The sequence below is a fragment of the Cornus florida genome, unplaced genomic scaffold (genome assembly GCF_030987335.1).
Source record: "Cornus florida cultivar Cherokee Brave unplaced genomic scaffold, ASM3098733v1 CherokeeBrave_3.0.0_Hap2_Chr05, whole genome shotgun sequence".
NCBI classification, from domain to species: Eukaryota; Viridiplantae; Streptophyta; class Magnoliopsida; order Cornales; family Cornaceae; genus Cornus; species Cornus florida.
In genome coordinates, this window is record NW_026775575.1 from 83,814,677 (window position 1) to 83,826,902 (window position 12,226).

The 12,226-nt window shown below is 34.0% G+C and overlaps 1 protein-coding gene and 1 non-coding gene across 2 annotated transcripts; one reads left to right on the forward strand and one right to left on the reverse strand.

Annotated features, from left to right (window-relative positions):
* Positions 1-9,122: 9,122 nt before the first annotated feature.
* Positions 9,123-9,193, reverse strand: TRNAG-GCC (transfer RNA glycine (anticodon GCC)). Its single transcript has one exon. It is a non-coding gene; the product is annotated as a tRNA-Gly (tRNA).
* Positions 9,194-10,687: 1,494 nt separating this feature from the next.
* On the forward strand, positions 10,688-11,508 carry LOC132310270 (uncharacterized). The gene has a single exon (XM_059808461.1). It carries the CDS (start codon positions 10,826-10,828, stop codon positions 11,426-11,428), a length of 603 nt encoding a protein of 200 aa, XP_059664444.1. The 5' UTR covers positions 10,688-10,825; the 3' UTR covers positions 11,429-11,508.
* Positions 11,509-12,226: the final 718 nt, after the last annotated feature.

Here is a 12,226-nt window from a genome sequence, read left to right on the forward strand (position 1 = left end):
AGCTACGCACCCATCGCATATACGCACCCTAACCAACGAGTCTGAGACTCAAGCTCAACTCGTGATACCATAAACATATATATAAAGTCCATCCAAATTCAGGGTATGTAGTTCAACTATTTATTAAACTGATATACCATAAACTAACTAGTTAGTCACTCAACTTATTCAGTTTATATGACTTAACTACCATCCATTAATCCAGGAAGTCATTCAACTTGGTTACAGCTGATCTGACTTAGTCACAATTAGGATTCGATATCTTCCAATCCATTTCATTAATCCATTAGGTTAGGTTTATGCGTTTTGAACTAAACCGTCCCTAGTATGTCACCGTCCCATATCGGTACATACAATCCTCCATATCCATGTAAATTACAACATATATAACAGTTCAATAATTTACAGACCAAAACCACCATCCAAATAATTGCAGAAAAATATTTAAAGTTTCAGCAATTTAAATCCAAACATTTAACCATATATTTGCAGGAGACGATTTAATAAATCAACAACTAACATTCAGAGCATGCATAGACCAAATTTAGTATGTCAAGGACTTCATCATGCATGTGAATAGGTTAAATAATCCAATTATTATCCAATAAATTGCTAAAACAATTTTAGAAGATTGTTTAATGTTTCAGCAATTTAAATCCAAGCATTAACCATATAGTTGCAGGAAACGATTTAATAATTCAGCAACTAGCCTCCTAAACATGCATGGATCAAAATTAATAATTAAATGACCTTATCATGCATTTGAATGCATTTTAAAACAAGTTTTATAAACACATTACATTCCATCAAATTGCTGAAATTTAATTCAACAATTAATTTATCTTCCATTTGTTAACAACATAGGAAGTGCTTTAATTTTTACACTGTTTGTCCCGACAATTTAGAATTAAACCTTAATCAATTTAAGGTCTTAATAACACCCAAATTCAACCTTCTAATCTCTCTGTGGAACCCCAGAACCAACAGGTTAAATCCCATGCTCCAATAGTATTAAACAGTACGTAGAAAACTAAAAAAAAAACAAACAGAAAACAAAAATTGAAGATGGAGCCTGCTCCAAATTTTGGGAGCAGGCTCTTTCAGCCTAGAGCCGGCTCTACTTGTTGTGGGAGCTGGCTCCCACATCCATGGAGCCGGCTCTCACCTCCTTTGAGAGCCTCTGTCCCCGTTCTGCTTCGTTTCAATCCGTTTGCTCCCTCTCTGATCAATTCCTACCACTCTGTTGGTTTCCAAAACTAATCTTAGGAGTCTTAATTGAGTCTAGAAGCATCCCCAAGGTTGTTTACAATAAATTTGAAATTAATTACAGAGTTTAAATAAAGCCATTTAAACTAGCATTGTTAATGAACAACACTGAAACTAATTTGCAACATCAGTTCTATTCCAACCCCTCTGTTCTTCCTCTAATTTAAATTTGAAGGTCTTAAATTAAATCTAGTATCCATTCAGGCCTTGGTTGATTTCAATAAGATTCAAATTAAAAATTAGAACAGTGCGACGTTATATCAAAACAAAGACTAGAACACATAAATAACAGAATGGTTTTACAGATAAACTTTTACAGTTAAAAGACCCTCAAGTAAACAAATATAAATCATGCATGGTTCGATTAATGGCTAATTAATCCCTTAGAGGTTATCTAAGTGCACAGAACACAAGTCAGAGGGAAGGAGGATGATAAGAACTTGTCTGCACAGTTTTGTAAACAAAACCTTGTCGCCGTTGTTCTAAGCTTTCCGACGACCACTGCAATATAGTCTAGCCTCCTATGACTTCTGTTCCTCCCTTCTCCTAAGCCTAATCTTGAAGCCTCGGTTGGAAACCTCACAAACTTGCTCTGCTCTCTCTCAAAGCCTCACTCTGTAACTCTCTGTATCTCTGTTACGTGAGTAGGGTTTTTCCAACCCTTAATACAGATTATAACTATGTATATATAGGCGTAAAAATCCTAAACCCTAATCCTTGTTTAATTAGAGACAGAGCCCTAATTCTAATCCTAGTCGGCCCATGAAACTATCTCTGTTACCATTGTGCGGCTTACCTATATGTGAATTGCAACCCAAAGCTAACTGTAACTTAAACCATAATTAATTAAAATCCAATTAAATAACTAAATACACTTAACCAATTAATTCCAATTAAATAACCCAATTAAACAATTAAAAACACTTAAACAATAAATTCCAATTAAATAATAAAAGATAACTTACTTAATTTAATTTAAACACATGTCACATAGTTAAACAATTAAATCAAATTAATAAATAAAAAAATAATTAAACCAAATAATCACCCAAAAACAATAAAATAAAATGTCGAGACTATCCTTTTAAAATTAGGGGTATTACAACCCGTGTCTCGGATCCGAGGGGTATCACAGATACTGTTCTAATAGAATCTAACATGCATAAAAGATTAATTTTATGCTTATTTACTCCTGGAATTGCTTTAGGTATGTAAAGAACATAGGTCAATGAGAGGGAGATAGATATAAAACTTGCCTTTAGGTTTCAGTTTGAAACGTTGTACCGTCAGCTTTGAGTTTTCCGACGACTTCTAACTACTGTCAAACCTCCCACTGCTCTGGTTCAATCCACAAGCAGACTTCCTTCCTTCCTCCTTGGTCCGATCTTCAGCCAAAACCCTAACTGGTTCTCTCTGTTTTCTCAAACCTCTCTGTACGTGTATATAGTTTGTGTTTTACAACCCTAGGCAGACTTATAATTCTATATTTATAGCACAAACCCTTTAACCTAATTCTATTCATGTGAGGAGATGGAAAAAGAGAAAAACAGAAATAAAAAAAATAAAACAAAGTCGGCGACTACAGACATATATATATAACCCTGTAACTTTAATCAATATAAAATTAAAACAAATAAAGCAAAATAAAACAAGTAACACATTTAAACAATTTACCAATTAACCTAAGTCCACATCAGCACATGATTTCAATTAAACCAATTAATCAATTGAAAATTAAAACAAATAAAGCATTTAGACAATTTACCAATTAACAAATAGCCAAATAAACAAATAAAGAAATTAAAATTACAATAAAACCATAAAAGAAAATACCAACACTATCCTTTTAAAATTAAGGGTATTACATTTACGTTGTCAACTTGTAAAACAACCTGTTTTACCTTTCAATTAAAACACATCTATTACTATTGCTCCTTTTGACCTATTTTATTATGATATATGGGGACCTTCTCCTCACACTACAATGGGGGGATCCAAATACTTTGTTATTTTCATTGATGACTACTCGCGATTTACTTGGCTATATCTCATGAAAAAATTCTCTGAACTACTCCAACTTTACTACAATTTTGCAAACATGGTCAAACCCAGTTTTCCCGATCCATCAAAAACTTCTGCGCTGATAATGCAATGGAGTACAATGAAACAAATTTTCTAAAATTTCTTCGCTAACATGGCACGATCTCTCACTCTTCTTATCCTGTCACATCCTAACAAAATGGGCGGGTTAAACGTAAACATAGACATATCTTAGACACTTTTCACTCCCTCCTAATATCTAGTTCATGTCCTGAGCATTTTTAGGGGGAAGCAGCTCTCACTGCCGTATATACCATCTGTTCCCATGCCTATTATTGAAAATCAATCTCTTTATGAACACTTATATGGGATCTTTCCTGCTTATAATCTTCTCAAAGTTTTTGGATGTGCTTGTTTTGTCTTACTTCAGCCTCATGAACGTACCAAATTAGAGCCTCGGGCTCGTCTATATTATTTCTAGGTTATGGAATTAAACACAAAGGATACCGATGTTGGGATCCCATTTCCAGACGTCTTCGTGTCTCTCATCATGTCATCTTTTGGGAACACAAAATGTTCTCTTCTCTCTCCAAATTCCATCTATCTCCATCTTCTACTCTTTTATTCTTTATTGATTTTTTAGTTGAACTTTTCCCAGACGACATAGATACAATATCTTCATATGAGCTTCCAAACACTATCTCATCTACTCCAAAAATAACGTCTTCATCTGAGCTCCCACAAATGGCCTTACCTGAGGAATCTACTTCATCTGATGGTCCTGTTATTAAATCTTCTTCATCAGATACCATCACTACTGTTAAACCTCCTCGCAAATTTGATCGGGTAAGAAAACCTACTAGTCATTTACGTATTTTTCAGTGTTTCTCTACTATCATGTCTCATCATGAGCCTCAATCATATCGTGAGGCTAGTTCTAACCTCCATTGGCAGCAAGCTATGGCAGAAGAACTACAGGGTCTCATACAAGCTTATACCTGGGACATGGTTGCTCTTCCCTCTGACAAAACTGTTGTTAGCTGTAAATGGGTTTACAAAATCAAAACTCATTCTGATGGTTCAATAGAACGATATAAAGCTCGTCTTGTTGCAAAGGGCTTCACCCAAGAATATGGCATTGACTATAAGGAAACATTTGCCCCTGTTGCTCGACTTACTTCTATCCGTAGCCTATTAGCTGTTATAGCAGCTCGTAAGTGGGAATTATTTCAAATGGATGTGAAAAATGCCTTTCTCAATGGTGATTTCATTAAAAAAGTATATATGAAACTCCTCCAGGATATGACCATTCTCCACACCAAGTCTGTAAACTCCGTCGAGCACTGTATGGTTTTAAACAAGCTCCAAGAGCTTGGTTTGCTAAATTTAGTTCTACAATTGGAGATTTTGGATTTACCTCAAGCTTATATGATTCTAGCCTTTTTATCCGCAAGACTGACTCTGGTATTACTTTTCTCTTACTTTATGTTGATGACATGATAATCACTGGCAATGATCTTGCAGGTATCTCTGCACTTAAAAAATTTCTTCATCATCACTTTGATATGAAGGATCTTAGGCGCCTCCACTATTTCCTAGGCTTGGAGATTCTCTCTGATTTAGATGGCTATTATCTTTCCTAAGCCAAGTATTCTTCTGACATTCTTGCTCGTGCTAGTATCACTGATTGCAAGATAGCTCCTACTCCATTTGAGACCAATGTTAAGCTCACTCCTCTAGATGGTACACTTATCAGTGATGCCACATTGTATCGACAACTGGTTGGCAGTCTGGTATATCTCACTGTTACTCGACCTGACATCGCCTATGCTGTGCATCTTGTCAGTCAGTTCATTTTTGCGCCTCGATCTACTCATTATGTTGCTGTACTACGCATTCTTCGATACATTAAAGGGACTATGTTTCATAGTCTTCACTTTTCTACTCATTTTTCACTTGAGCTACATGCCTACTCTGATGTTGATTGGGCAAGTGATCCAACTGACCGGCGTTCTATTACTAGCTTCTGCTTTTTTCTTGGTAACTCTCTAATTTCTTGGCACAGCAAAAAGTAATCCGTTGTTTCCAGGTCTAGTACAGAAGCTGAATACCATGCCCTTACTGATTCCACACAATAACTTATTTGGCTTCGATGGCTCCTAACAAATATAGGTGTTTCTCATTCCAATGGCACTATTCTCTATTGTGATAATCAGAATACTATTTACATTGCTCATAATGATGTCTTTCACGAACGCACCAAACATATTGAAATTGATTGTCATATTGTGCGTCAACAAGTTACTCGGGGAACCGTACGCCTTCATTCTGTAACTTCCACTAATCAAACCGCTGACATCTTTACCAAAGCTCATTCGCTAGGCAGATTTTGAGAATTAGTTTCCAAACTCAAATTAGTTTTTGCTTTACCACCTTGAGTTTGAAGGGGGATATCAATATAAAGATTCTATATATGTTAATATAACCGTTGTATACTGATTCTTGTCGTGATTATTACCGTGATTATATCTTAATCACAATTGTATAGCCGTTGCACAATAGACTATAAATAGGCTCCTTTGTACATGCTTCAAACATACTTCAATATACAAATCTCTACATTTCATATCTCTATTTCTCTATCTCTGATATTCAACACAAACGAATCATACGACAATGAATTTTCATTCAAAAAATTAAGAGAAACGTGCCTTAAACAAGAGGAACAATGAAATGACCAGCTAAAATAGTTGTAGTTTTTTTTTATGAGATTGACAAGCTTATACATAAATGTCTAGAAAGTGGTGTCCAGCACCACTGATAGGAACTTCACAAGGGCACTTAATCAAACTTTGTGGTTATAAATAATCATAAAACTAATCCACAAATATATATATTTTTGGATTTGTCATAAAAATTTCAATGATGTAGTGAATTCCATGGAAGAATTGTAATTGATTAGAGAAGATTACTTGATCATTCTACCATATATTATAATCAAATATATCAGTCATTGTTTGATGATAATGACATACATAAATTCCTTCCCTTTTTATTTTCTTAGCACCTTTCTTTACCGTTCGTCCTAACTTTTTTTAAAGAGTAAAGTACAGCCACACCCTCTGAGATTTGGCAAAAAGACACTCAAAGGAAATTTACCTATTTTTTTAACAAAGATACCCCCTAAAGGTTCAAAAATGGACAAAGACACCCCTTTATATGAAAAATTGACCAAATTACCCTTTAACAGTTTAAGAGACTTTTTTAACTTTACAATTTAATAAATTAGACCAATCTACCATCATGAATAATTTATGCATAAAAAAAAGTTAAAAAAAACTTTATATTATTTACTTTTTTATTTTTTATTTTTTTACTTTATAAATATACAATATTTTTTATATATAATTAAGGTGCATAAAGTTATACTGGTACCATATTTTTTATTTTTAAGGAAAATAGATTGGTTTAAATTTTTTAGATGAAAGAATTAAGCATCTTAATGTAAAAATAAAAAAGAGAAAGAAAAGAAGTAATAACAAAATATAATTTATTTGAAATATATGTATTGGATCAAAAAATCATTTTAGACGTCTATATTTTTAAGAAGTTGGGATATGTATAACGTAAATAACAAAAAAAAAAAAAAGGAAGGTAATTTTTTTTTTTTTTTTTTGTTACTTTTTTTTATATACATAAATTGCTCATGAGGGTAGATTGGTTTAATTTATTAAATTGTAAAGTTAAAAAAGTCTCTTAAGCGGTCAAAGGGTAATTTGGTCAATTTCTCATGTAAATGATTGTCTTTGTCCATTTTTGAATCTTCATGGGGTGTCTTTGTCTAAAAAATAGGTAAGTTTCATCTAAGTGTCCTTTTGCCAAATTTTAGAGGGTGTGACTGTACTTTACCATTTTATAAAAGATAAATTATAATAAGCTGTTGTCCTTTTCAGTAATTCACTTGGTAAGTATCCTCCACTCCCGTTGGTTTTACTTATAAATGTACATATATATTGAAAGCATCATGGCATGAGTTGTAAACAAATCAATAAATATAAATTTAATCAGTCATATTAGAAAACCACATAAGATGAAGAAGGGATAACCACAAATTTGAAAGCTCATACACCTTTAAATAAAAAAACAAGAGTTTATAATGACTAATCATTATAAAAATCCACATTCAAGTATCATCAAATTAATTAGGATAAAAAATAAAAAATAAAAAATAAAAAATAAAAACAAAAACAAAAACAAAAGTAGCATCAAATTTATTATTATTATTTTTTTTTCAAGAGTAGTGATTTAGGATCGAATTTCACAATTATCGAATTCAATTTATGTGAAAGGGGTAGTGGATCCTATCAAATGACCGCATGTGACATCATATGATGGAACCCACCACCCTACTGACATAAATTGAATTAGGTAACTGTCGAATTTGATCATTAAATCATTATTTATAATAAAATAAAAAAGAATTATTTTTAAAATCCAGAAATTGAATAGTACACCATAAAGAAATTGATAAGACTTGTCTATACACTGGTGAGTAGAGTAGATCATTCATATTGACCGCTAACGTGGTCCAATTACAAATGCACACATTTCTTGCAATTACAAAATTGATAAATAAGGAAAACAAATAGAGAGGGTGACTGATTTTTTTTCAAAAAGACCTTATTTAACACTTTCTTAATTTTGTAATTGTAAATTATTTGTGTATTTATAATTAGACCATAAAAGGATAATTTACTCACCAATAAGAATGCAAGTCTTGTCCGAATTATTTATCTGATGGATCAAAGAATCTGTTCAACTCACTTAAGCCATACTGCTAAAAAAATTATTGTTTATGCTGCAACCAATTTTGTTACCATTCTAGTATTATAAACGTTACAATTGGGAGCTCATATTCTCACTCCAAAAGACCCTTCAAGTGCTCTCTACTTTTATTCTTTGATAAAGGAAATGACTAAAATAACCCTAAATCACACCCATTGAAACAATATCTCATCTCCATTATTATTTTTTTTTTTTTTGGTTCTATCATCTTCTTATTTCTGCTTTATCATTGTAAGTATCTTCTAGGTTTCATCCAAATTCTTTTTAATTCTTCTTTTCCAACCAACTACAGTGTCTCTATTCCTTCACCGTAAATCAAAATAACATCATTATTATTAGAGTAATGATAGGAGAACCGAAAAGAAATCACCGAATTAATATCGAATTTGACGTGGTTGGTCATTCTTATCACTCGTTAAACAATTATTTTTGAAAACTGTTTAAATAGATGAGGTGGATAAAAACACGTCAGATTCGATACTTATTCAGGATTAATTCATCGATTTCCCTATTATTATTCTTATTATTAAGGCCCTCCAAATTTAATAAACCTTTTTTTTTTTCCGTCTTGAATAGCTTTTGAATTTGGGTGGATTGAACTTTTATTCGTTAAAACAAAATGAATACTTTTTTTGCCACGTAAATTTGGTTCATTGCATTAGAAAGATTAGTTTTGATAAAATGTTTTGTATTGAGGTAGAAAGCGGTAGGAAACAAATTCAGTATTGAGAAGAGATTGGTATTCATTTTTAATAGGTAAGAGTGCAAGTTTGGGTTAGGAAAGATAAAGCATTGGCAATGATACATGTTTTTTGTCAACAAAGATATCTTAAAAAAGTGGGTAAAAGTAGTAAGAATTTATGTGTGTGTGTATTTGAGTTGAATCTTTTGAATGAAGAGCATATACGTGGCAATGAGGAACAACAGCAAAATACAAAATAGGATTGAAAGATGGCAAGGCAAAAAAGGGTTGCACCAGCCGGGAATCGAACCCGGGTCTGTACCGTGGCAGGGTACTATTCTACCACTAGACCACTGGTGCTTGATAGGTTGAAATGGATTGCAATATGATTCATTAGTATTTTTTTTTTTTTTTTGTGGCGTTGCCACAGCATAACTTTGGTGTGAGTCCTACTAAATGGAGAAGACCCTACCAAGTGATATGTATGTATCACAACAGTGCAAGCCAATGGCCACTTGACTTGAGCCGAGTATACTCTAAGGCAACTTAGGTGCTTTGTTTGGAATGAAGGGTTAACTAGGGTTGCAAATGAATTTACCAGATTTAATCATGTTCGAACTTGATTGTTTATTTGTGGGCTTAGCTCGAGTTTGGTTCGGAATCGTGACGAGCTTAAAGGTTGAGTTTGGACTCACCTCGTCAGTTTTTAAAAAAACTCTGACTTAACTCATTGAATAACAAAATTTGTTTGAACTCAATTTGAGCTCATGTTAAAGATCATTTAGCTTCTTAATGAACATAAACGAGCCTAAAATTCATGAAAATGTTCTTTGGCTTAAGTAATGAACCTGTACAAACTTATATTTATGAATCTGTTCACGAGCCCAATGTTATTTAGGATCAACGAAGCTTAGAAATCAAGCTCAAATGAGCTCGAACTGAACTTTAAACAAGCTGATTTCAAGCTATTTATGAACAGTTTGGTTCATTTGCATCCCTGGAATAATTGATGGTTTATTCTATAGTAGCTATGCATGTTGTGCCTAGGAGGAGTTTAAAGATCTCAAAAGAGAGAAGATACGACATTAAAACTTCAAGTAATTGTTGTATCACTCAAGACTAAGATATATGTATATGTATATGAGTTGAATCTTTTGAATGAAGAGCATTACCAAGCAACGTTATGATACAACAACTAACAATATTTCATTCTCTAATTATGACAAGAAACAAAGTATAGTACTATTCTACCGATCACCAGTGTTTAAATGAATCACCAGTGTCCAACAAGAATTTTTTAGTCAATGATGGATAAAAATAGTCTCTCTCTTCTCCATAACTTTTAAATAAATGATGAACACATTAGTTGATAATAATATTATCGATATTAATAATATAGAAAATGGTTTAAGTTAGGCTTGGATTGTTGGACGCCTATGTCCAAGCAGAGTCAGAATTGAGATCCATTGATAATTGGACAATCAGTGATATTAATTTTATAGATAAGAGCTCAAGTTAGGCTTGGGTTGTTGGACACCTATGTCCAAACACAACACAAAGAAATTCTTTTCCGAAAACCCATCCCAAGCAGCAATGCCGAGAAGGGCTTGGACTAGAATTAAGTTGGTCCATCCCAAGCAACAATGTCCAAGCCCTTTCAATAAAAACTTGGGCTTAAATTAAGATTGCCCATCCCAAGCAACAATATCCAAACCCTTTCAAGAAGCTTTTGGGCTCGAATTAAGTTTGTTTCAGGTAGGGTTAAAGATAAATCAAAGTGGGGGCTCAAATACTTGAGCAGTTTGTTTCACGTATTGAATCTTGCTTCTTGCCTTGGGGGAAAAACCAAAAACCGCCAAATTTCCCGCCCAAACCATTCCACCTAATTAGATTAGGAATTTCTTCAATATATTGGGTATACTCGTTCAACAAAAACCCTAGAATTTACTCTTCGACTAAGAGTAAGACTAATTCCTCCAAAACAAATTAGCGATGGTGTTTGACCTAGTTCGTATGGATGTGAAGCTGCACGCCGTTCTCGACCCGTCGTCGGCCGAAGAAGCTCACTGGTCCTTGCGCCACCGCTTCCAAGGACAGATCGAAGGCAGCATCAAGAAACTCCAAGCGGAGCGCAAGCAAGCCGCCGAAGAGGATGATGAGAAGTTGGGTGTTGGTAACATTTTGGCCAGAAACCTTGCCGAAGAATTTGAAGCGGTGGCGGTGGAGAGTGGTTTGGGGGAAAGCAGGGGAAGTCCGATTTGGAATGATGGATCGAAGGGTAGAAGAATTGCAGAGAAGGGTAGTTCAAGTCGGACCGAATGTTCATCTTTCGTAGTGACCCCATCCCCGCCTCATGCTCCAATCATCACAAATCGGATGCGATTCATGGATGGTGAAGACCGTTATGAGGATTTGGGTGTTGGAAGAAGATTGTCGACGATGCTTGACGCTGAATTCAAACAGGTGGAGAGTAGTTTGGGGAAAAACAGGGGAATTCCATTGATGATCAAAAAATTGAATGTACAAAGTTCAAGAATTGGAGCATGTGGTACTCCAACATGGGAAAAGCGGGGTTCGATTAGGGCATTCAGATGAATTTTCTTTGTTTTTTATACTTTACATATACACGGTTTTCCATTTTGATTTTATCTATAGTTTACGTTCCGCAATTCCTGAGGAAGTTATTGAAAATATATATATTTTTTTTAATCTGTGTTTCTATCGATCAATGAAAGCTAATTCCATCTTATCAAGCGCTTTAGAACCGATGAGTGTTGAATTGTGATTGTGGAACTTTGTTTGTCGTATGAGGTGGGTCTCTCACTGGGCCTTCTAACATTCATTTTAGTAATTTTATCATCTATCTTGACAAAAAGCATCACAGAAGACCTCTTTAGCTTTAATGCTTTATTTGTTACGGTATTAAATGATTTATACTGAATGCATAATAAATACAGTATGAGATTAAATCATTAAATGGAGGAGGGCTTTATTCCTTTTGTTACTTTTGGACAATGAAAAAGACTTCAAAAAAAAAAAAAAAAAAAAAAAAGGGAGGAAATAAGTTCAAGAAAAAGACATGATGTTTGGAAGGATGATTGGGTAACTGTGAATAGATTTCTACCAGTTCAAAGAGTGGTGGATCTGATAAATATTTCTTCCCACTCATGGAATGAAAATCTTGTGAAGGAGACTTTTAATTGCAGAGATGTTGAGCCTACATTGAAGTTACCTTTGAGAGAATCTGAGGGGAGGATCAGATTGTTTGGGGTCCTAATTGGAATGGTATATCGATTAGCTTTCATGGTGAAGGTTCCAGCTTGTGCAGACGTCCGATTGCTAAACTTGTGTGGAAGATATGGCCTTTAAGGTTGAGTTTCGATTCTACTGGTA

What these genes read in the sequence shown, in the direction of transcription:
- LOC132310270 (XM_059808461.1), top strand. Translation starts at nt 10,826, where the DNA reads ATGGTGTTTGACCTAGTTCGTATGGATGTGAAGCTGCACGCCGTTCTC.